Source organism: Lonchura striata, chromosome 2 (assembly GCF_050655825.1).
Source record: "Lonchura striata isolate lonStrDom1 chromosome 2, ASM5065582v1, whole genome shotgun sequence".
Taxonomy (NCBI): Eukaryota; Metazoa; Chordata; class Aves; order Passeriformes; family Estrildidae; genus Lonchura; species Lonchura striata.
Window position 1 is genome coordinate 105,817,847 of NC_140704.1, and position 26,070 is coordinate 105,843,916.

Below are 26,070 nucleotides of genomic sequence, written 5' to 3' on the forward strand. Positions count from 1 at the left end.
TTTAGGGATCACTGCTTGCCTTTAGCTGAAATATTAATACAGAGTAACAAACTTGCAGATTTAACTTTGCCAGTCTGCTATACTAGGCTCTTCCACTCTGAAGATAATGCAAAAGGGAGAAATCAGGGTCTAATCACCTTTCCTTATGCTTGGTCCAGCTTCAATTCATCTTTTCTGACTGCTGGTCAGGTTTCTATGCAGCATTATAGATATTGAACAGCCTTAAATGCACATCCCCTAACACTTTTCTCATGGCTGCATCATACTCACATGATCATCCTTTAATTTGTGAGTACATTCAGAGGTGGCTTTTCTCCTCTGGTTTCCCCCCCCCACCCCCACAAAAATTAAAAACTTACCTACAGCTTCACAGCATATGTTTTTTGTTAGGAGCAAAAAATACAGAACCTTGGTACTTACACCACCAAAATTCATCTCAACTGCTTTCCACCTTCTAAGCATGGGGAACATCTCCCATCTCTGTATAATGAGTAAACTACCATTATCAGGCCACCTACTGTAGGAATTTAGAAGTTTCATGTGTCTCATTTCACGTCCACCAAAAAAAGTTTGCCTATGTGCCTATTTACCAACTGAATCACTCATTAGTCCCATTTTGCTTTTGGAGAGCTTGATAGCAACTGGTGAGGCTGAGGTTGCCAATCCACAAAGTGCCATGCTCAAGTTGCAGGGGTACACTTTCCAATCCAATAGCCAGGCTGAAAGGATCACTCAAAATATAAATAAGAAACTTATTTTCCAAAGACATGCCAAAACCTATAATCAATTACTTCCAGGACTCTCCTGCTGGAAGACACACAGCAAGCTCCATACCTACAGTCACCTGAATCCTGGCACAATGCTGACTGGGCTCAGAGCACCTTCTTCCTTGTGCTGCTCTACCAACACATCCACTTTACACTTGTGGTTTCATCATCTCTGACACTAAGCAAAGAAGTGAGACCACATGTGCATCATGAAATTTCCTCTGCAAGCAGAACCCCAGGGTCCAACTAGAAGCTGCCCAACCCTTTAGAGCTGTAGAGCCCCATAGTACAGACAGCAAATTCAGTCTTGCATGGTGCAAATGCAAGCTGAGCATAACCAGAGTTTCTCTCATTGATTCCAGGAGTATTTTGGGATTCTGCAACCCCTCATCTGGCCATCTCAATGAAGTCAACAGAAGCTTTGTCCTCACAAAGGACAGAAAAATAGAACCAAGTAGCCATTTTACCACCTATTTAAAAGCCCTGTAGTATTTTGCTTTCTGCTTCCTGTGCATCTCATCACAGAGGGATGTATTTGGTCACAAGTAACACCACGCTTCCTCTTTACTAAAAGTAAAGAATGGAGAAGAAGGAAAACCGTCACCTCCTACTTGGAACAGAAAACCAAAATCAAGGCAAAACAGTGTAAATCACTCCTGAGCTGTGGTAGTGGAAGTCTCTTAACCCTGTCTAATATAATGCTGATTTAGAAAGCAAAACACAGGCCAAATGAACACAGAAATAAAAACTACCACTCCTGCTTGTTTATATACAGGCTGACAAATGCTGCTGAAGACAGTTGGGATTCACTCAATCTGCCAGACACACCAGGGAACATTAATTCATGTCAGGAGATCTTTGCACCATCCTGTGGTGCTGTATCCCAGGACTGGCATAGTTCCGCAGCAGGGCTGCCTCTTCCTAATTCCACTGTCAGAGGCAAAAAAACAAAAGCAAAACCAACAACTACGACCACCATCTAACTCCTGCACTTGTTTGCTTTTACTATTCTAGACTGTAAAGAACATCACCTGCTCTTACTGTAAAAGGATTATAATTCTGCCCATAGGCACAGCTGGAAAGGATAAGGGTGCACAGACTGAGCAGAATCACACCAGTGCTCAGCAAGTGTTACACACTTTGAATTCAGCTATAATTTTCCTACACAATGCCTTCTCAAGCACCTGCAGGTGCACAGCAGCACAAGATTTGCTTCCTGGCAGCTGTGATCATTTGACTAAATTTCATTCCCTTTCCTATTAAGCTGTTCTCTGACAACATATGTTGCATCTGAGCGGCCAAGACCAAACCACTTGGTTCCTCTCAAAGTCAGAGATCCTTACTCTCACTCTGCATCTGGGTGCCACTAATGGCAAGGACAGGCACAGCCTCTGGCTCAGCTGCTTGCTGACACGTGCAGGCAGTGTCCCCTTCCTATTACACCCACTCACGCTTTCTGGACTCTCATCTCAAACATATTATCAGGTCCCTTCACTCAGCAGGCCATTGCCACACCTCTGCAAGTGATTTTAGGTGTCCTGTTTCTCCTGCCCTTGGCCCTTCCTGCCAGGCCACTCCCACGAAACCCCTTCAGTCCCGTCCCAAAAACCACCTGAAGTACACCTGCCCAACTCTGGGCACTTACGTGCCCCACTCTTGCCACCTTCAAGGCAGTGGCTGCCAACAAACATAAAATTGTGGTGGTGCAGAGAGAAGCAAAGGCAAAACCCAAAAGCATTAAACAGATTATCCTGACACACAAGCTTCTCAAACAGGGAGGGATACAAAATTCCTGACATTCTCAGCTGGCAAAGAGCAAATGGGAAAAATGTTATGTATGAAAGCAACTTTAAGATACCATTTAGCATTTTAAAACCTTAAGTAGTTTTCTTTACATGACTGAAGGCTGAAATTCCAGTTCTCAGGATTTGCAACCTGAGTAAATCAGAAAAGATCTGTCTCTGATCTATGAGTATTTTTTGCTAGTTAAATTGAAGATTAAATATATATATATATATAAAAGAGTGAGCATTTTTTTCCGATGTCTAAGAATTCTTCAACTGAAGAAGGTAAAATTAAACATTTCTGGTTAGCTTTTTAAAGGTATTTTAAATAGGCAGAAAACAAACCTTTGCAACATCACAGAAGTGACCTGTGCTTAGCCATTCTGAAGTTTATAGTCATTTAACAAAGGATGCAAAAGACACTACACCAAAATCATGACTCACCATCAAGCTGCAAGTTTGCTGAAGCTTAAGAAAAAACACATTTAAATGCATCCCTTAAATGATTTACTGTGCTTTATGTCACTCTGAAAATAGTAAAAATAACATATTTGTTTGCTAGCTCTAATGCCATTTGTGCTGTCACACACTGCCAAATTGCCTATCAATATCTGCAGCATTCAAGAGGTCCTCACACTACACACATTGAATCACCCTGACTCTCACTGAGCTGTGGGAGACCATCAAAGCCACATTTATGACACTACAGAGCAAAATTCAGGCTGCATTTTGCCTGCAGAAATAATTCAAGTCATTGATAGATGGTTTGTGATACTGTCTCTGAATCACCAGGACAACTACTGCCACTCAGAAAAGAGACAGCTATAAAGAGCTGTGGACATGTCATCAGTCAGTCTTTTCCTGGAAATGGAGAAGGTTAAAAAACAGAAAAAGAAAAAGCTCACAACTCAGGACTGTTGCCACAAGCCCCCAGCCAGGTAACAATTAGCACTGACTCCATGATTCTCAGAAGGCTGATCTATCACTTCATTATATTATACTTATTAAGAAACCCATCGCCCTTACAGACAGTCACGATACAGGTGGACCCAATCTAAACACCATCACCACTGGCCAATTAAGAAACCACTCTTTGGTAAACAAATCTCCATGACACATTCCATATGTTCACAACAACAGGTGCAGCAAGTGAAAATAAGAATAGTTTCTCATTCTTTTTTCTGATTTTCTCACAGCCTTCCCCAGGACAATGCCTGGGAAAGTTGTGCATTGCTCTCACTGGCCAGAGAGCTGCTGCTCAATAATTCCTATCGAGCTTTAAACTTGGCTCAAGTAACTGAGGCCTCTTCTATTAAGCAAAATTAAAAGTCCCAGAGTTCAACACATTAAATTTAAAAAGGACAGAGATAAATTTTCCTGCCCTAGAAATATGGCCCTCAGACTCCCCGTTTGCTACAATATTCCTCAGCTGGCAAAATGGAAAGCTGGCAGCCATCCAAGGTATTCAAACAAAACATTGTAATTAAAAGCTACTTAGGGCACCATGAACCAAAATATATGCTAATAAAAATATCATTAACTAACTTGAGAGTAGACTCTTCTTAGGGGAGGGAATCTTTGATAATAACAACATAATTGTTGGGCATCTAAGTCCCAAACTCTGCAGCAACAATTCAAAGCTAATGGGGAAAACGTGAGATAGGAGGGGGGAAAAGTGACATTTGGGAAATACTGGTGTGGAGGGAAAGTGACTGAAGAAAAAAATAAAGCGAGTTTGTTGGATAGCACACCAACACAAAGCAACCAGGTCCACAGAGAGCAGTACTTAGGCACAGAAGATAAAGGGATTTTGTGAGTGGTTTTGTGAGTGGAAACAAACTGCCAGTTTGTTTCTCTCTAGTCAAGAAAAAGGGAAAGAAAAAAAAAAAAAAGAAGGATTAAGAAGCTCTCTCTCTTTTTGTAATCATGTATTGTGTGAATTTTTCACCATAAGCCACATACCCCTCTCCAGGGTCTCCTCCTAAGTAAGCACACTCAGCATTCACTCCCACCAGGAATATGATAGAAAAGCTTTTAATCTCCATTTTCTGCTGCATTATTGTCACTCTGCAGCATCACCTCCAAGTTAGCGGTTTCCAGAGAAAATTATGAACAGGGAAATGAAAACTCATTAAAAAGGACAAACTCACGAACGAGGATCACGGAAGTGCTGCTACTGTTGTTTCTGCCTGAATGCTCTACCATGGTTAAAGGTTTGAGCTTAACTTTCATGGTGTAAGTGAAGCCTCAGTTAAATCCCAGCCAGGGCCCTTCTGCCGTGAAGGCTTCAATGCTGGGTCATCATTGTTGGTCAGAGGACAATTAGAAAAAAATTAACAGGAGGAGACATTTGTTCTTGAATCAGAAGGAGCAACACAAAACAAAGAAATCCCTGATTAAAGTGAATAATATATTGAGAAGCATCATGTGTTTAGCTGCAATGTAAAACAGGAATGTTCTAGGACAGTGAATGACCCGGACCAGTATGGACCTCACCTTGGGAAACCTGTCTGCCTCCATAGCTTGCACTCCACACCAATGAACTTAGTTTACTATATCACTCCACTTTCCTAGTCCTAGTGAAGGACTGGGAATACACTGTGCAAACACACAACAAAAAGATGGTCCCTGGACTAATTCATGATCACTAATTAATGAAAAATTTTAGCATGCTGTATCTGTAATAAATTCTAAGCAATCTAACAAAGTTTGTGGTGCTCACTGCTCACCACAGTTTGACACACACACACACACAGAAAAAAGGAAAGCAGATGTTTGAAAAATGATGAGCTGATAAAAATTGAGAGGAAACATAAGGGACTAGTTTGGAAGGATGAATTTAGTGTCCAAGAGTCAGAACCCAGTCACAGATTTCCTGCCTCACATGAGGTATCATTGTTTCAGTAAATATGTAAAGAAGAATATTACTATTCACCTAATTTTAGAGGGCTTTGAGAGTCCTTACACTATGTAGGAAAATCGGTAAATCTTGATATAAGTATTAATCCAACTGAGTTTTGTGTGTAAAGTGCCAAAAAGAAAAGCAAGGAGAACACGGCAGTGAAGGGAAAAGAGAGAGAATAAGCAAGGAATCTGAAACCATGGGAAAGAAAACTGAACTTTTGCTAGATCTTGCAATAACTAGTCAGTTATCAGCGCCAGACCATGCAGAAATTGAACAAACAAAATTCAAGGGAAGGAATTAGGCTTCAAATATGTTTTTCAAGGTTCACTTTCCCATGACAAATAACTTACTGAATTGTTATGAGCCAACAGATTTAATCAGTCACTTTATCTCACACTGTGCATTATAAATAAAAGTATAAGCATTTCCTGCAAATAAGAGCACAAATCTTCTTTGCCCACAATTCACATACAAGGTATGGAGCATACAGCAGGATGTATAACGACTGACATCCAGTCTGTATAAGCATCTCATTTTATCCCAACCTAGTGTGAGCATAGCTACAATTTCCTATGAAAAGACACTGTGCCATTTCACAAGTTTGATGCTCTAGAAGTGTGCATAGGCTTTTCCATTTCTCTCATATTTCTCAAGACAAACATGAGCATATATTAAGAGAAACCTACAGTTCTACAATCTAGTACTGCATACCACTTGTCACTGAGGCTATTAGAAGAAAAAAAAAAATATCAACCAGATTTACATACAGTCCAGATGAACTAATGCCCAAAAATCCCTTATGGCTTGAAAAAAATCAAGACAAAAACCCAAAGTGGTTCAGGTTGCCAGTGGTAATTTATTAAATAATAACAGCAGAGACAAGCCATGCCCACATTCACTGTCCCAATCCAAGATAACCCTGGAGTCACCACCTAAGTTCAGACCACCCCAGCCCATGGACTGCAAGTCAAAGTCTTTCCAATGCCAATGAGAGCTGCCACACACAAACCTGATGAAACCAGAGGGGACTGGATGTTGCTGGGGCACTGCTCAAGCTGTCTTGGGGAAGGTGGGTGACAATTCACACCATGGTTTGGGGTTTTTTTAGGTAAGTGATATGGTCAGCCTGTCTCTGCATTTTTGCCATCCATGGAAAGGGAACCTAAATACCTGGTGCCTGCTGACCACCTGCATTGCAGAGCCTTGCAAAGATTCAGTAAGTTGATACTTACAAAGTCTTCTGAAGATGAAAGGTTTAGAAAAAGTACATCAACACATTAAGAGAGATCAGGATAATTAAAGCATTCTGCAAACTGATACTCACCCGTTCCTGACCAGCTGTGTCCCAGATCAGAAATTTATGAAGCTCATTCCCACATGGCACAGTTTTAGTCATGAAGGATGCTCTGGAAACAAGAAAGAGAAATTTGTAACATAACCGACACTCTGAATATGTAACCTGCAGACCTTGGTGAGTTCTTCTGGATTAGTCTGCATTTGGGGAAAACTCCAAAACCTTGATAAAATACGTGCAGAAGTAGAAGTCTCATTTTTCTCACACAGGACATATGCTACCTATAGATGTATTTTTTTAAAACAAGGGAAAATGCCTCTGAAGTTCAGAGGGCATTTGTTCATGACTCCAGGAACACAAATGCTCCTGCCATTAACACATGGCTTCTCCTTCTTGTTAGCTCCATCTTCTTGGTGATACAAACCTGAGAGAAAGTCAACAGACAACCTCATGTGCCACTTTTCACTTTAACATATGAGACTGGATCACCACGGAACAGAAAAGTCACCTGCTGGAGTGCACATGGTAAACAAATGCAAGAAAGTTGTTCTCCCTTTCAACTGGAATGAAAAAGCCTTCGTAGTGTCTTTTATTTTCCATAGGAAATAAGACAGATCAATATTTTCAAAGTTTCTTTCTTTAGGAAAGAAGGATACAAATTTATAGGCTTTTTCTGTATTACAGGAGTTCATTTGAAAGTTGGCAGGAGAGAGTGCCAAACTCTGGCAGATTTCTATTTTTCCCATCCTATCTGAGTACTGCTGAACCATTTTTGCTGTGATAACATTTTTCCTGGCTCATAAAGATGCATATGATACAATGCACAGTCGTTACAAAAGCACCAAATTACATCAAATGACATATGACTGAACAAAACATTTCCTGAGAATGATATACCAGAGTTCTCCTCTACAGCTAACTGCAAATTGGTTGCATTTAACAATGCTGCATTGTTTATGAAAATACTAACTAAGGAAAAAATAAAAAGGCAGCATTTCATTGTTTGTTTTCAGGATGTGTTCTCTCAGTTGTCACTCTCCTTCTCAAACCAATAAGCAACACTTCACAGCTTCAAAAATGGGAACTTTATAGCTCCACAGTGGCTACTGTTGATTGCAAGGATTATATATTTAAAATAGTTTAATAATTTGGAAGAAAAAAACCCTTATCTGTGTAGACAAATAATATCACCTGTGTGAAGCTAGCCTTCACATTTTAATCTCCTAATGGAAAAAAATCCCTTTAGTTTTCATAGTTATGATAACAGAGGAAAATTGTTTTCCAAATTGAGCAGAAGGCATTTACTTAGCAACAACAACTACTTGGGGAAAAAGGCTGCTAACGGTTTAGAAGTAAAAAAAACCAAAAACACTCAAGTTCCCATCAATTCCTTCACTGCAAACAAGTGTCCTTCAGCCAGTAATTTTATTCATGACATGCTTCCTTTCTCTCTGTCCATTTTTCTCTATTTATTTCATTCAGGAATCCAAAATTGTCCTGGAACTTCTACGTGCAGCTTCCAGCTGAGACTCCTTCATGCATTGAAAGGCAGAGCTTCAGAAGGTACTGTCCAACCCTCTGAACAACACACAGCAGTCAATACCAATCACTCACAGACTACTTAAAACACCTCTGACACATATGCCAGATCAGCCCCTCCCCCTCAAATTACTCCTTTCTGTACATTCCATAATAGCTTCCTTTCCCATAACAGATCCATAACTTCAAAAAATTTCCAGGCCACACTGGACTTGGAAAATCTGTCCCTAAGATATTAAAAGAAAAAAAGTATGAATTAAAATCTACTACAGGACTATTAGGATTCTGATGGTCTGATACATGGAAACTTAGTAGTTTTTAAAGAAGTGATATAAATTAATTATACTTAGTTGAAATTGCATTGTTCCTATTTTAAGAAAGAACAATGTGACACGTCCTAAACTTAGACAAAAGCACATCCCCATGGGGAAACACACAGTGTCCGTGTTCCAGCCCAGCCTACCAGGACACTCAACAAAGGTACTTTAAGGGCTTCCCATTGTCTTCCTGCTATTACTCAGCTGTGGGATGACCTGATCGTTGTGCAGGTCACAGAGTCCTGGGCTGTGGGGTTTTGATTTTTGCCTTGTCAAAAGCTTCCCACTTTAGACTGTTTTGGCTGTATTACCTTAGGACTTAAATATCTCAAGGGTCAGATTTGAAACCTCACTGACTAGTGAAAACCAAAGCGATATTTTGTGTGATACTTACCCAATAGTGGGACTAATATTATGATCAAAGTGGTCCTGGACAAACCGACAAACGATGCTTGATTTCCCAACCCCAGTATCCTGAAAATCAAAGAAAGCATGACAGTGAGTCAACAAAGTCATATGCAGGAGACCCTAGGTGTCAACACTTCATTTGCTGTATTTTCAAAAATTAATATTTGACTGTCTCTTCTTGTCCTGTGGCAAGTGGGGCACCTTACACACTTCAGAAGAGAAGTAAGGACATTGCTTATCTTTTTCAAACATCAGCATTGTGAGTCAGTCTGCCTGGCCCTCTTCCCAGGACTCCCTTCTCTCCAAGCCCTCTATTTTATTGTGTGGATTTTATATTCCTGTTGCAAGGACTGCAGTCCATCCAGCAGAGCCATTTACTTGTACGAGCAAACCCTGTGCTTTCCAACACACGGCGCATTACACAGCACAGCCAGAGAAACAATCACATTCAGGCCTATTGCACAGCCAGCCCAAGCAAGCTTCCAAAACAGACTAATAACACCAACATTTTAGCACTCTGACAGTACTGACTTAATGAAAATAACTTTTTCACGGCAAGACAAACTAGCCCACTTAGTGGAAACTTTGCAGAAGCTTTGGGTGGTTTTGAAAAGGTAGGAATCCAAAGATCTGGATCCCCAGAGATGTGCAGCTCTGTCTATGCATGCCGTGCTAGAGGTCTGCAGTGCATTACTTTAAAGGCAACACAGCTTACTTTCTACACTGTAACATAGTAGGCTGATTCCATTTGCAGGAAGAATCTTTTTTTTTTTTCTTTCAACATACCCAATCAGTAGGGGAAAATAACAGCAGTACAATACTGAAATAAAATTCAAAATAACCTGAAGCAGCACGAGAAAACTTGAAATTATACAGAAATATTATTTAGGCATCTAAGATATAAACAACTTCCCTAAAATTAAACATTTTTCAGTCTGTCTGTTTTTGCCCAAAGCCTTGGATGGTAGGTAGAACTTAAATTATACAGGGAATTATCAAGGAAGAGGAGTAACATTATCACTGTGTCTTCCACAGAATTGCAAAGAGCCTCCTTAGAGACAAAAAGGATGCCAGGAAATCAATACTGACCTTTCCAAGACATTAACAATGACAGCCCAGGGTCCAATCTAACTCATTAAAGAGTCAATGGAAAGTTTTCTATTAATTTCATTGAAGTGATTGCAGAGCTACCAGATTGTTCCTGGTAGCTCCATTTGTATCAACAGTTTAAGATGACAAATTTACACAACACTCTTGAAAAATGCCAAGATAACACAATACAGTTTGTTAACAGCACAAGGCACATAACTATATATTAAAAAAAAAGAAAAACAGCTTTTTCCCAAATATAACTACATATTTAAAATAGCACCTCTGCCTCTCCTATAATCAATTTTGCAATGTTATCTTTTTTTGAATAAGGAAAAGAATGCCCGTATTTACATTTCTTTCCACCATGCTTACATGAAACTGTATTGTCATGCCAGTCTTTATAGACAGCACTTATTAGAAAACCATCATTTACACTCTCATATTAAATTCAAAGCTGTCCTTAGTCAGCTTAAAAGCCATAATAAATGCTCATGTTACACAGACAGTTGTTTATCTATTCTGTCCAATCAATAAGAAAAAAAGATCAAAGAGAGGAGCAGTGTTTAAAACAGCCCTGTAGCCTTTGATCAATAGCAGTAACAAATCCTGTTGCTATTCCCAAATTTTGCCTTCATTATCGATTCCAGCTGACATCGCTGTATAATTACTACACGAGGATGGCAGAACATACTAAAAAAATAAAATTAAAAAAACCCTCTGCTCTGAAATTGAGGATCTAATTATTTTTCTAGATTTTAAATGGTGTAAATAAACTAGAATTACCACCCACTGGTTGCAAGGAATTACATTTTTCTCTTGTGGGGACAGTGTTTCTGCCACCGTGTTTGAAACTAGACATTGACTCGGGTGACCCGATGATGCTTCGGTTTCATCTGCTTCTCCAGCTCCCCTGAGGAGTCACTCAGAATGGAAACTGCAATTAAAAGAGGAGCCAGGGTCTCTGGCAGGGACGTGACATCCACAAGCATAGATTAAAGCTTAGCTCATTTTCCTGGAACCTCTTCATCTTTCAGTTCGTGGCTCTTACTAATGTTTCATGATAACATTAAAAGGACTTTTCAAAGTTTCTATTGCTTTCACATCTCACAATGAGCACAGTCAAACTCAAGCATATGCCAGACACATCAATAGCCCTCCAGAAGCTTAAAGGCATTCTTACACTTTGCTCCTGGGATTGCTTGCACTATCAAGAAGGTTAAATATCCCCCTTGAGTAACTGGAGTGAAACCAATGGACTTGGACCACAAGTGAACCTGTTTCTAGGACAAGCACTGCTGCAGCCAGTGGCTGGTGCTTTCCAGGAGCCAGGCACTTTATTGCACCGGGGGGGATCAGTTGAAACAAGCACTCCCAGCTTCCCTTTTGTTGCCGGGAGGATGCAAACCACCATCTACCAGAATATAATTAGAGCACAGAAGGGAAGGAAGTAAAATAGAAAAAGCTTCCTCCTTAAGGCAGTGATTATAATTCCATCATGGGATTTAAAACTACTTCGACAGTGTTCAGTCCATGTTACTGAAAACTGTACTGACACCCATCAATCAAGACATTCACCTGCCTGAAAGCAAAGCAAATCATGGCATATGAACATTATACAGTAACTTGAAAACAGCTAAAGAGACCTCAACTTTTACTGACAACAGTAAAAGTCAGTAAAACTTTCAAGTCTCCCAGAGGCAACAAGGAAAGCAGAGCTGTTGCTTCAAAGATATAGGAAAAATGTTTTTTTCTCAGCAGTGCATTGATATTGAACCTCCTTGCTAAGGCTGTATAAACCTTTCCTGCAACCATCTGATTTGTACCTTACTATATGGTCTTTCTCTACACAAACCTATTTTTCTAACATCTGATGGGGATGATCTCCCTTGTTTTGGTTTTTGTTTTTCCTTCAAAGGATTATAGCAGATTTAGCAAGCCACATGCCTGGGTAACATTCAGGCATACAGAAGATTTATTTTTCCAATTCTCAGAGTTCTGCTATTATACCCTCTAATCTGTTTTTCTGTTTTATTTTACCTGATGTTGGTGTACATATAACATCAAACATACACGAAAGTATAGCATCTTGGCTTATGCAAAAGGTCACAGTGGCACTGAGCAGAGCGGATTGGATAAGTTTCAGAAACTGAGAACATGCCCTCAGGAGTTATCTTGCACTTCAAGGAACAGATCCTGCTAGTCTTTGGAAAAACCCTAATTCACAGGAAGCCCAAGGGCTTCAGCACTGCTTCATTGACTCATCACGATCAAGAGCATACCAGGAAAGAAGTGGCAAGAAATGAATAAATATAAAATAATTATTGCGAATCAAAGTGTTCACAAATCACTCAAGAAATCAACTACAGGTTTCCCTTTATTCTTTTTCTTCTTCATAAGCCTCCTAGCACACTTTTAAAATATCAGTTATAAACCACATTGTAGCAAGATAGGCAAAGTGGGTGGGGTAGGGAGAAAGGAAAGAAGCAGAAATGTCATTCACAGTGAGTGAGCCACTATTAGTTTGCCAGAATAAGTAGCAAGAGCTCCAGAATCTCCCCTGGTCAGCAAAATGGATTCAAAAATCTAAAACTGCATCAGATGCTTCTGATAAATACAAGGAACCAATGTAAGCATGACTAATTCCAGCCTCTTACCCTTTAACCCTGGAAAACACATTCTCTGTTCTTCCACAATCCCTTACCAGCAGATTTAGGTGAGAGGATTTTAAGAGCACCAGAATGGAGAGCAGAATGCCACAGAAAACAGAGCCTCCACCCACACTCCTGCTCCCGGGGAACCACCCCACTTGGCTCTCCTCGGCTCTCATTAATGTAAAGGAGATGAGACTGTATTTCAAGCTAGCAGCACTACAGGATGCTGGCAACTCATTTGCAGGCAAGCAACAACTGAGCTGCTTCTGGCTGATTTGCAGCAGCTTACAGGGAGATTAAAAAAAAAAGAAAGCAGGAAAAAATACGAGCAATATATTAAAAAAGAAAACCATTTTCCCACTATAAATAGGCATTTGGTATATTCCTCTGTCCATTGTTCCAAACACATTTATCCCAGCAGAAAAAGCTAATGCAGAAAAATTTAATTTAAATCTGGATATCTCTTTTATATCTTTGCACATAGGACCTGGTCCTCCAAGCACTTTTCCAAATTGGAGGGAGCTATACTGTAAACTCATCCCTGATTAGGCTGTTAGTCTGTAGCTTCTTTGATATTACAACAGCTTTTAACAGATTGAGGGTCAAGCCCTATTGTGCTGAGTAAACTAATCTCTTAATGTAATTTTTTTTTTTTTTTTTTTTTTTTACATCTGGAATAAATGTTGAATTCACAAAAAAAAATCAACACATATCATGACTGATGACTAAACAGCAGCCCTACAATCATGCAGACTGCTGCAAGAGCTTTTTTAGTCTCAACTCTGCAGAGTCTTTTTCTGCTATGTTAACACACAGGGCTTCCTAAGTATGTGTATAATTAGATAAACCATAAAAAAATTCTTTATGACTCTAGGGTTTTGAAAATACAAACAAAACAAGAACACTAGACAGCACTTCACACAAGGAAATGGCACCCTAAGAAGGATCACACTGAAGAAACTGCCTTCTGTCCTTCTAATTGCAAAGTAAGGGAAAAAAAAAAAAGAAAAAAAGAACATCTGGCTTGTAACCATCACAGATCTCGTGACTAACTTCCCATTTCAGCTTTAAAGGAAGGTTGAGACACCCTGGAGACAGGCCACAAAAATCTGCATTAAGAAGCAATGGAGAAGTGACCACTACATAAATAGGGATCCCACGCACAGCTCCTTTGGAAGGAAGTTTTCTCATCAGCTTGGACAAAGCCAGGATTCAATCAAATTTACAATTTGAATTTGTAAAACTATTTTAAAATTAAAAATGTCTGTCCCTTCAAAACATTCCTCACAATAAGAGTCACTGAGACATCAGCTACAGACAGGTCTCATTAAATCTGACAGGGTTTAACATGAGTTACTCTTACAGATCAAAAGAAGAATGAGCCCTAGCAACCTGGAGGGTATAAATACTAAGTGCTCAAAAATCCCCAGGCAAAGATGTTATTTCAGTAATAATATGAGAAACATTTGGACCTGACAAGTCTTTATCCTTTCTCACATGCCAAAAACTGATCCCATAGCTCATGTGGCTTCCATCAAATCCAGCAGGACTTCCCTGCACCTCACAGCAGGAATACATCTGCTCCTCAGAGCTCATTTGTGCCAAGCTCCCCAAAAGCTGAGCTGCCAACCATCACCCTAACTTCAGCAAAGGCAGGAGGCATTTGGTGGCTGAACCCTTCCTCTGAGGATCTCTGATCAAGTGAAAAAGAGCGCAACCAATGCAGTCAGGGTTAATTTAGTGTAACCCCCAGGAAGCCTCCCATGGCAAAGCTTTTTCATGAGGTATAGGGCTGGAATTACAAAGCTGCTCACACTGATGGAACTCAGGGTTTCAGCCAGAGAGCAGTACCAGAGCCTACCAGCAAGCTGTTCTGAAGCTTTCTCCAGACAGGTTAGCATCAAGAAGTACAATTAAGTGCATGCACCAGAAACAGCTGTGGTCCAATTTGTCTTTAACAATTCTCTCAGTGTACCATCCAGTGAGATGATAGCACCTTCTGTCTTCCTTCAGACAAAAAACAAAACAAATCAATCAAACAAACAAAAAACCAAACCAAAACAAAACAGGCTTGATGAAACATACAGAACTGGGTGCAGTCAAAAAGCTGTCTCAATCTCCTGGAAGAGGATCTGCCCAGAGAGGAAGCTGGCTGCTCCTCATTGTTAAGAGAAGCAGCAATTCCTGGCTCCCTGTTACATATTCACACCACTGGACACTCTTGGCTGATTCATCCCTAACTGAAAAATAACAGAGGAGCCAGTTTATGCTCAAGATTTCCCAAGTTAAATTCCACTTTTTGTAACACCAATTTGATTCCTGCCAGTGCTAGAGCAGAGATGAAGGAGAGGTCCTTGTCTTGCTCTGAGCAGAGCTTTCTGTTGAAGTACTAAAGATGTACAGATGAAAACACTTGAATTGGTATGAAGTTACCAAAAAGGTGAAAACTGTGCTTTATTACCAATGCATTAGGTATTTTATATACCAAAAACAGGCACTGAAAACCTTTGCAACTGGCCGGGCAAACCTGAGACCTGAGGTAGAATAACAGCATTTAAACTTAAGGGGAAGAAAAATAATCAATGAGTCACCAAAAAAAAAAAAAACCCAAAAAAAAAAAACCCAAAAAAAAAAAAAACAACCACCCACAAATGCAGAGAGACCATTCATTCCAGTAGCTCTGTAAAGCGCAGCTGGTTTTGACTTGGCAAATCAGCTTCTACACATTTGACCAGCTCCTCTTTCCACTGTCAGAATTGGCCACGCTTTCATTTTTGATTTACAGTTGAATCACCCTGGCCCATTCCCATTACCCTCAGCAGGACTTTGATGGAATCTGAGAATTCACAGCGGTGTAATTGCATCTCAGAGCTGCTAAATGGTTTGCATTTCATTAGCTATCATCAAACAAATTGCAAGGCCTGAGCTGTAAAGTATCGCTGAACTTTAGCAGAAATGTAAGCTCAGCTCTGGTCAAGCCTGGTGTCCAGGAGGAATGTCACTCCGGGGGCACGGTCTGGCATGCAGCACTGAGACACCCAACCTGCATTTTGAATGCTTTCGGGGTTGCCAGCTCTTAACCCAAAGGCATGTGACACAGTAAGGCTGAGCACAGGATTATGGCTGTCTTCTAAATTCCAGCAGAGGTAAAAAAGCAACAAGCTGAAAAATAAATTAAAGCTTGCAATTTGCAGCCTGCTTTAGTCCTCTGTGCCTGCCTTTAACATTTTAATCATTACTCTGCTGATCAAATGCAGGTAGCATTGCAATACTTTCCATGTCTTACTAATCCACTTACAGCTGCTCTGGAAGGCTGTGACAGGCAGCTTGAAGAGCATCTGAAACTGCCTTTGGATTTTTATCAACTGTATTAACATACAAGGAAGAGTTATGCACAACAGATTCCTTATAGCAGTTTCCAAGGACAGTATTTTAATCCAAGAATTACTCTAACCAATAAACTTTTTGCTATCCTAAAACACGTCCTTCGCCCTTCCCCTGTGTTTGGGTATCACTTTCAGTTGTCTGAAAACATTGCTGTAAGGAGAAATACCTCACAGGAGACCAAGGTTCAGACACCCCTGGGACTGAATTGAATCTGCCAAGTGTCAGGCTAGTCCCAGGGAAATTGAAGCCATGCACTGCAGAGTGGTGTCTAGGAAGAAGTGCAAAAAGCTTCCTGCCTTCATTCAGTTTTTCCACCTGCAAGATGTATCAAGTGGGCAAAGCTATCACTGCATAACTGCACAGATGAAAATACAAGAGCAGCTCTTAGACTCACACACTGGCTCTCAGCTGCTTCACCAACACAAAACTGCCTGAGGCTTCAGCCTGAACCAAAGGGATGCAGGTACAGGTGCTCTGAAGCCTCACTTCTGCAGTCAAAATATCGCAGGCATCTAATTCAGGACACTAATGATTTCAGTAAGTTCCAAATTAAAATTTTGTGGCCGTATACCACCAGTGATCTCCAAGGAATTTCCACAAAGATCTCGGAGATACTCATCTGCAAAGCAAATTTTTGAAAGGGAAGAACTAGGAGCAGAGTTGGCTCCCAGAAGTGTCATTTTGCTGCCATGCACTTTCCTGAGTGAAGGGTACTTGCCAAATGAACACACTCACACTGAATATTGGAACCCAGCTGCCCAGCTACCAGCACAAACACTTGGATCGCACTGCAAGTCTGTTTTGAGAGGGAGGATGGCCACCACTGGCCTTGTCTGGTGGCTTTACCCTGGCTGGATTCTGCAGTGTCTCACTTCAGTAAGAACCACCACAGTTCTTCTGGTCTGCCTGTGTGAACTTTACACAGACATCCCTATTTGCATTTCCCTTTGTTGCATTCCCTTCTTTAAACTCATAATATATATGGAAGTAAAGGCATCTTTTAAGTCAGTTGGTACATTACTCCCACTAAGTTAGGATGACCTATGCCAACACCCACACAGTAAAAAACTACACATCATTTCTAATTGCTTTCAGGCCAACATTGCTGTTGCAGAGCACAACTTAGCTACAGAATCACACTTTTTCCTCTGGAGGACATTAGATTTATATTAATTCCCCCTACACAAAAAAGTGCAGCACTTGTTCTACCCACAATCAGGTCAGTCCTGTTATATCAGAATGCAATCCTTCCTCCTAGTGATACAAGGACTACATTTGGCACAGTAACTCTTGGCTCTATTGTTCTCAGCTCACTAGCTGCCATATGAAAATAGTTATTTGATTTTACCTTGCAACAGCATTATGGGGATGTAAAACAGTGATAGTTCTGAAGCATTCAGACAGTACAGTCACAAAGAGCTATTTAAGTTCTTTAAGAGATAGTCAAGCACTGAGTTGATTTGTTTGGTATTTATATGCGTCTTCAATACCACCTGTATATTTCTACTGGCTCTTTTAAAACAGAAAAACATCTGCCAGTCAGGGCTTAATGTATCTGGCCTCCTGTGGTGTGCTGATGCTGCCTGGAAACCAAGTGCCCACCAAAGTCATCCTATCTCTCCCTTCCTCAGCTGGGCAGGGGAGAAAATATGTAACAAAAAAACTGTGGGTTGAAATAAGGACAGGGAGAGATCACTCACCAACTACTGCCATGGGCAAAATAGACTCAAAATGGGGAAATTAATTTAATTTATTGCCAATCAAATCAAAGTAGGATGATTAAAAATAAAAATTAAATCTTAAAACACTTCCCCCACACCCCTCCCTTTTTCCCGAGCTTAATTTTATTCCAGTTTCTCTACCTGTGCCTCACCAGAGCATTGTCTCTGCCTCTCACTCCTCTTGAGGGGGAAGACTTCCTACATTTTTCTTCTGCTCACATGTGAGTCCTTCCCATGGAGTGCAGTTCTTCCCAAACTGCTCCAGCACAGTCTCTTCCATGGGGTGCAATCCTTCAAGCACAGACAGCTCCAGTGTGGGTCCTCCACAAAGTCACAAGTTGGGCCAGCAAAATTATTCCAGTGTGGGCTTCTCATTTCATCGGTCCACAGGTCCTGGCAGAAGTCTCCTCCTGCATGGATTTTCCATGTGGTCACAGTTTCCCTGAGGTGTCCACCTTATCCAAAATCATCCCCTCCATGGGCTGCAGGAAGATCTCTGTTCCACCATGGACTTCCATGGGCTGGAGGGGCAGCACAGCCCTGCATGTGGGCTCCAGGGGAATCTCTGCTCTGGAGCCTGGAGTACCTTGTCCCTCTCCTTCTCCACTGATCCTGGTGTCTGCAGGGTGGTTGCTCTCACATATTCTTCTGCACTCTGCTCTTGTACAGTGGTTTTTTCCATTTCTTAGCCATGTTACCCCAGAGTCACTACCACCATCACTGATGGGCTCAGCCTTCGCCAGTGGTGGGTCCACTCTGGAGCCAGCTGGCATTGGCTCTGTAGGACACCAGGGAAGCTTCTGGCAGCTTCTCAAAGAAGCCACCCCTGCAGCCCCACACCCCCCCACTACCAAAGCCTTGCCACAGAAACCCAATACATCTCTGAATGGAAAACATCATCTGATCCCTTTTCTAGGTTTGTTTTCCTTCAGCCCACATCCATTTGCAAAACATGTACAGTGACTGAACATCTGCTTCACCTCAGAGCTGAGGGGAGTCTACAGCCCTGTCCACCTCTGTTCCCAACCAGTCCCCAAAATCCAAATGCCTGCTGCATTATCAGTTTTGGCACCCTTACTTACCAGTGTGATTATTCAGCACGTGGTTTCCTTCCACACACACCCTGCACACATCTTCCTATGGAATTAAACTCAGGCCTGCATAGCTGCTGCAGTATCTGCAACACCTGGAGCCAGAGAATGCAGTCCTACCGGTCCTGGTATCTGTAGGCCTCTTTGGAGTTAGCCAGTTTCTTTGTAGTCACAGGCTCCTTGCTCTCCACCAGATCCCAGCCCAGTAATCTTTCAGAGACAACAAAAACCTCTATTGCCCAAGTTTCAAATACACTTCCTTCAAGATTCTGCTACACCCTTTTCTCTCTTACAGATAGAAAAGAGTATTTCCATCCCTCCCTCACTCACAGACTGCAATATTAATTACAATCTCTTCAATTACCTACTTTTGTCAAAGACATACCCAAAGATCACAAGCAACACCATACCATAAAGTATAAAATCAAGCATTCGTGGCCAAAAACACTTTGTCATCCTACCAAAGCGATGTGTCTGGCCAGAGATAAGAGAGGCTGAAGAGCAGCTAATTCTATATTGTAGCTAATGCTAGCAAAGATTCACTTTGTCAGAGACATTGATATATCCATGCATGCCATATTATATAAAACAAAAGTCTTTCCTAGAGTGTTTCCAAGATAATTGGCATTATTATGCTATCTTTACTAGGGCTCCAATCCCAAACTCTTCATGCTGGGTTGGTGACATGGAGAATCATAGCTGCAGCCTTTAGAATCATAGAAAGGGACCTTAAAGATCATCTACCTCCAACCCACCTACCATGGGCAGGGATGTTTTTCAATACACCAGGTTGCTCAGTGTTTCGTCCAGCCTGGCCTTGAACATTTAAGGGATGAGACATCCACACCTCTGGGCAACCTGTTCCAGTGCCTCATCACCCACACAGCAGAAAACTTCCTCCTAATATCTAATCTGAACCTGCTGTATTTTTGTTTGAATCCATTCATCCATTCATCCTTGTCCTGCCACTTACACATGATAAAATGTCCCTCTCTATCTTTCTTGTATTCTCCCTTCAGGTACTGGAAGGTCGCAATTAGATCCCCTGAAGCCTTCTCTCCTCTTCTCTTGGATGAACAATTCTCAGCCTTTTGTTGTACTAGAGAGATGCTACATCCCTCTAATCATCTAGGTGGCCTCCTCTGGACTCTCTCCAACATGTCCATGTCCATCCTGTGCTGAGGACCCCAGGGCTGGATGCAGCACTGCAGGTGAGGTCTCACCAGAGCGGAGTAGAGGGGCAGAATCCCTTCCCTTGCCCTGCTGGCCATGCTGCCTTTGATGCAGCCCGGGATGTGTTTGATCTTCTGGGCTGCCAGCTCACATTGACAGCTCATGCCCAGCCTCTCATCCAGCAGAATCCTCAGGTCCCTCTCAGCAGGGCTGCTCTCGATCTGTTCATGCCCCAGCCTGGAGTGAGTGGTACTCATTGCCCCAACAAAGTATTCCACATGTCTGCTGCACATTTACTCTTCCAGGACTTAGAAATCATGATGCTCTTCTGCAACCTGCCAACTCTTTTGTCTATGAAGCTGGCACAGGAATATAAAGCGATCTTGATTTATGAGAAAGGGGACTGTGGAGGGAAAGGGACAACAGAGCTATTCTTTAGAAATAAAATTAACATTACAGCCAACTTACCTCTGCTTCACAATTTTTAGAGCTCACCAACTCTGGTAAAAAAAAAAAAACTAAACAAACAAAAATTAACCCAAAACCCAAATCCATATTTTAATCCCACTGTTTATACTTAATTGCTGCATCTTATGATAAAAAGAGCAAGCTAACCACAGTGGTTTGCTACTGTGAGCATGGACAGCAAAGATAAAAGCCTTTGACTGTTGCTAATATTATTTAGAAACTGCTTCCCCACATCAAATTTCCAGCTAATTCTCTGTGTCTTTTCTTACACCTTTCCTTCCCCTTTGCACACAAGTTATCAAATTCAGAACAGCAGCTGAACTGCCAAAAGAAATCTGGGATTTTAAATTGAAATCAAAGAGCAGAATCTCAATCAATTTCTTATGCCCTTGTCAGCATGTAGTATGGGTGGCTGTGGAGAGAGAATTGCTTAGCCTGGTGAAAAGGAAGAAGGAACTTGGTGTTTATTTGCATTCCTTCAGCTCAAATTGTGGCATTTGGGGGCACTGGCTATTAATTTAAGATGCTCAACTCCGTTTTGACAGTTTTGAACTGTCTCTACAGTTTCAAGTAAGAGCATGATCTCTATAAAAACCAGCTGCAAATAAGGTGGTATCAATCTCTCTGGCTCATAAGATGAGAGGATGAAAGGAGAAAGAAGAGGAGCACCTTTGAAGGGTCACACACACATAAATCTCCTCTGGATGAGCAGCACATGCCAATGAATGAGCAAAAATCCCTCCCACTGGATTGCACGGGGGACCCAACAGTACAAAGCCTGAGGATATCCTTAATGAGACTTGCTTACACTTCACACTACAGCGAAGCAGCTTTTGAGTACAACAGGGTGGTCACACACTGTGCAGAAGCAGTCCAGCCTTTGGGGGACCTCACTGTCAAACAAGGCACTGGCTGATTAAGTCCCAGGAAACAACTTCGCGCCGATAAAACTGACTCAAGGCTGAACCCCTGGCAAGAAACAAACCCCCGGCACTACGTGAGCCAGCTGCCCACCCAAGCAAGCTCCATCACACACCGGAGCCCATGGGAGATGCCGGGGCGGGCGCTGCACTGGGCAATAGCACCACCTGGTGACTCCCGGGGCCGCGGGATGGGAACCGGGCCGCTTGGCATTCCCGGAGCGCACAGGAGCAGGAAGGGATGCTCGAGTCAGCTGGCAGCCAAAAGCCTGCGCAAGGAGGGAAAGAGGACAGCAGGGTGAACTTGCAAGAACTAGAAAGGTGAGACGGACTGAGAGGGAAAGAAGAGTGCCTGAGCACCTTCCCTGGGAATCACAGGCATCTCCCACTGCTGGTACCGCCTTGAGGAGCCCTGAGTGGCAATGGGTAGTGTGAATGTGGCAAAGGCAGCTTCAAAGGAATGCCCCAATCCCACAATTAATTTCTTGTATTAATGAACAAAGAAAGGAAAAACCCCACTAAACCCCCACCCAAACCTGCACATACATACAACAGTGATGCTTCAGAGAGGAAATTTTTGGCTTAACTTTTAGGAGACTGTAGCTGTGGGACTTCATGGAGTCGCTATCTTCAAACAAGAATCATACCTCTAATTGCCTTTTACTGACCACTGGATCACAGGATCCTCCTGACCATGGTATAAACAGACCAGAAGATAAACCCACTAAACTCACCCTGACAGGAGCCATGTAAGTGATAAGTTTCTGAATCACAGAATTACAGAACGGTTTGGGATGAAAGGGACCTTAAAGATCATCTATTTCCATCCCCCTTGCCATGGACAGGGACACTCGATCAAGCTGCTCAAAGTCCCATCCAGCCTGGTCCTGAACACTTACAGGGATGGGGCATTCACAGCTTCCCTCGGATACCTCAAAGCACGGCATGCTCTCCTACCACCCTAGCTCACCTAATGACATCTCCCTGCTGCCAGCTTCCTGATTTCCCATCTGAGCTCCTCCACAGATACTTAAGTACAACCTCTCCAATGCTCACCATTTCATTTTTCAGGTGAGGATGAAAAATGGGCCCTAGTTTACCACTGGTCACACTCCCTACACCAATGAAATATAAACTAAAAGCCAACTTCACAGATCACTCCAGCAAGTCAAACCTCAAACAGAGAGAAGCTAAATAAAACTAAAATAAATTAATACTACAAATACTGCTTCAATGCCTATGCAATTTTATTGATAATAATACCTGAGTTTTGGCAATTCCAATGGTCAGGATTCATTTTCTAGACAAATTTGGGAGACATTTAATATCTGCATGCTGCCATCCCTTTCTTACCTGCTCTATCTCAAAACACACATGCAATCACAAAAATTCACTTTATGTACCTGCAGAGAAATTCCTATTTAAAGATACAGTAAAAAATGTGTGAAGAGTATCTACTTAGAAATCCTCATAATTGTCCCTGAAGTTGAAAAATTAGCTAAGGGAAGTAACATACAAGTCACTGTACCTCACATTGTCAGTGATAATGAGTATTGATTGCAGGGGTTTTATCTCTATTGGCCATATGCACACAGACCAGCATAACAATTTGGTTAAATATCCTTCATCACCATTGTGCAATGCAGCGATCAGAGAAACTAAATTTAGTTTTCAGACTACATGCATAAATAACCTGAGGTTTTCACAGTTAAGTAAACACATTAAGCAACAGCATCCTGACAAATGTTGTTTTCAAGTACAATTTGCCAGCAAAAAATAGGATAAAAAATTCTGTGTAGTTCTTTCCAAACAAAATTATTTTCCTAAGTGAACCTTCCCCACATATATTGTAACAGCTACAACTTTCAAAATGATGAGGAGATAACCTTTGACTTGCACTGCTGCTTGATACAAGTTGCTGTTCATACTTCAACACCCCACTCTTTTTTCACTGTCAAATTCTATCATTAGGGGTCATGACTTAGAAATACAGGCTTGTTAATGCCACCTAGTAAATATGAAAACAAAATAATTTATGTTCTTGTCCCACCATAGAAGATATTAAAAATCTTCCAACCGGTCTGAAATTGATAATCCAATCCAAACACTATAATTTCACATTGCAGATTATCAACAAGTACCAACAGTAATTTTCTTTTATTAAATGAAGGCAGTGGCTCTTATACAAGCAACAATATGCCCATCAACCACAGCATTTGACAAAATGGCCCTTGTGTTCAGCTTGCTATTTCACTAGTATAAAAATTGTCAAGCAATTGCCTGGAAAAACTGTAAAAGGGCTCAATTACCTTCAGATTTGTCCAACCAAGCTCAATAAACCCTATTAGATTCAATGTTCAGACATATTCCTCCCAATTTGTAACTGTCCCACCTGCAACTAGTTATTGCATTTCATACCACAGAGGAAGAAAAAAAGCCACATAAATTATGAATTCTAGTTGAAAACACTAGTTGAAAACTTCAGTCCTAAAGACAAAAAAGTCCAATCCTTTCTCCCTTGCAGCAACAGGCAACAGAGAGGAAGAAGGCAGTTTCAGGGAGCAGCTACAAAAATGCACATTTCCTCTAACAAACAGGAACCAGCCTCATGGCCACAGATCTTCGCTCCAAATTAGCAGAGCCCTGGTACGGAGTATGTCACCTGCCAACAACCAGAAGCAAATAACTCTTCCACTGGTCTCTACTGGCCAAAGGCAGGCAGACATCATAAGCCTTGAGCGGGTCAGAAAACACCACAAGGGTGGGACAGGAACTAAGGATTTCATACCTGGATTTATTGCCAGAAACTCTGCCTCTGCTTATCAACAGAGCTGATAAAACAACCTGCAAAATCCGCAGCCTCTGGTCACCATCTAAGGTGTGAGCTGGTCTCCTTTATCAGCAGCCTAAAGGCTGCCCAGCTGCTATTGGTACCCTTTTTATGCAAGCTGCTTTTACAATTTGCCAGTCATTGGAAAGCTGCCTCCATCAACCTTCCAGACACAATAAAACAAGGTGCTTCTCCAGGGAGTATCAGGAGAAGGGGGCAAGTTGAGAGTTTCTGAAATTTGCTATTATTTGTTATTTACAATTAGCTGCAAATTACATGTAGATGCTATGCATCCATGTGGACATTTGGCAACATGAAGGAGAAGCCTAAAATCTTTGAAACTGGAGGTTTTCATTTCCTGAATTTATGTGCAGGATGGGAAATGGACAATCAAAAGTTTACCTAAATCTGTGTTAAGAAATATTTCACCCAACTGTTAGCTTTAATTAACCTCAATTAGTAGTGATTCCATATTCATTCCACCTGTTGTCTGGATGTAAAGTTTTCCCTAAGACAGCAAACATCACCAATTATTTTAAACAGCATCATATAAAGACCCACCTGGTGCTTTCCCCTCTATCACTCATGCAAGTAAACAGAAGAGATAACAGCAAGCATGGTATAATAAAACCCAGGGCTGAGTTTTTTATCTGTGGATTTACTGTGTGCTGCTGTGAAGTTCCTAAACCTAAAGCTATCTGCACCGAACAGGTTCATAAACAGGAGAAATTATCAGTGTGTGGCTGTAGCCCTTAAGCAGTTGACTTCTTGAATGTGTTCACCTCCTGTTGATTTCATCAGGAATGAAATGCAGCAGCTTCTAAAAGCTGGTAACACTAGTGCCATGAAATTCAACTTTTTAGGGAGAAGCCCTCAAGGAAAACCAGGTTTTGTTGCTCTTACTGTTAAGGCACCCTCTTCTTTCCATCACAAAAATAACTAGGAAACCAGTATCTAACTTGCAGAAGGAAGTTTTTATTCACCTGGCTATTTTTTCTCATCTTCACTCAAAATCTGAGAACCAGAAATGGTCAAAAGTATATAGACTTTGCAAATCTCAACTGAAAACACTGGGAACATTTCAAATGGAATGCTAAACCATGGAGTTTAGTACATTTAAAGACATGTCCTCAAAGAACAAAGAGGTAGAAGGAGTGCATTTCATCTTTCCCTCCAAAGTAGGAAAAGCCACACAGAAGGTAATGAGGAGTCACCCTCAAGACAGACTCTGGATACTAAACACTTCCAGTGCCACAGCCTGAGTGTTTGGGACTACATGGAACTAACTCTGAAGTTCCCACAGATCCCAGAGACAGCAGAGGAACAGGCACAGGGACTGAGGAAGACACATTAACTGGCCCATGAGATCCTACCAGAGCTTCCCTGTGTCACATCTGCCACAGGGTTTTTGACTAGTTGACAGATGCAGCTGAATTTAAAGCAATGCAAGCAACAATTCTGCAGGCTCCACTGGCCAAAAGTGTTTTGAAACACAAATGAAAAAAGTACTAAGATAAAGTCAGGGTTTTAAAACAATTTAAAAGGAAACTAAAGGCTAAAACCAAGGGAGAGGTTGGAGGGGTTTTTTCAATCCATGTTATTATTTCTACTACCTTTTGCTGGTTGGCTCTGTCTAGCTTTCCGTTTTATTATACTCAGCTTTTCTTTCCCTTGCTCCTGACTTTACTCCTCTGTGTTCCTCATTCCTTCTCACCAGTCCCCT

The 26,070-nt window shown here is 41.4% G+C and overlaps 1 protein-coding gene across 2 annotated transcripts in view; it reads right to left on the reverse strand.

Moving 5' to 3' along the window:
* Positions 1–26,070, reverse strand: part of RAB31 (RAB31, member RAS oncogene family) — a 61,159-nt gene that overhangs the window by 25,070 nt on the left and 10,019 nt on the right. For both annotated transcript variants that reach the window (XM_021527772.3, XM_085571942.1), the window contains exons 2-3: positions 9,001–9,080; positions 6,781–6,862 (exon numbers count right to left, since the gene is read on the reverse strand). In XM_021527772.3, coding sequence (XP_021383447.1) covers positions 6,781–6,862; positions 9,001–9,080 — 162 coding nt within the window. The remainder of the gene's footprint in view (positions 1–6,780; positions 6,863–9,000; positions 9,081–26,070) is intronic.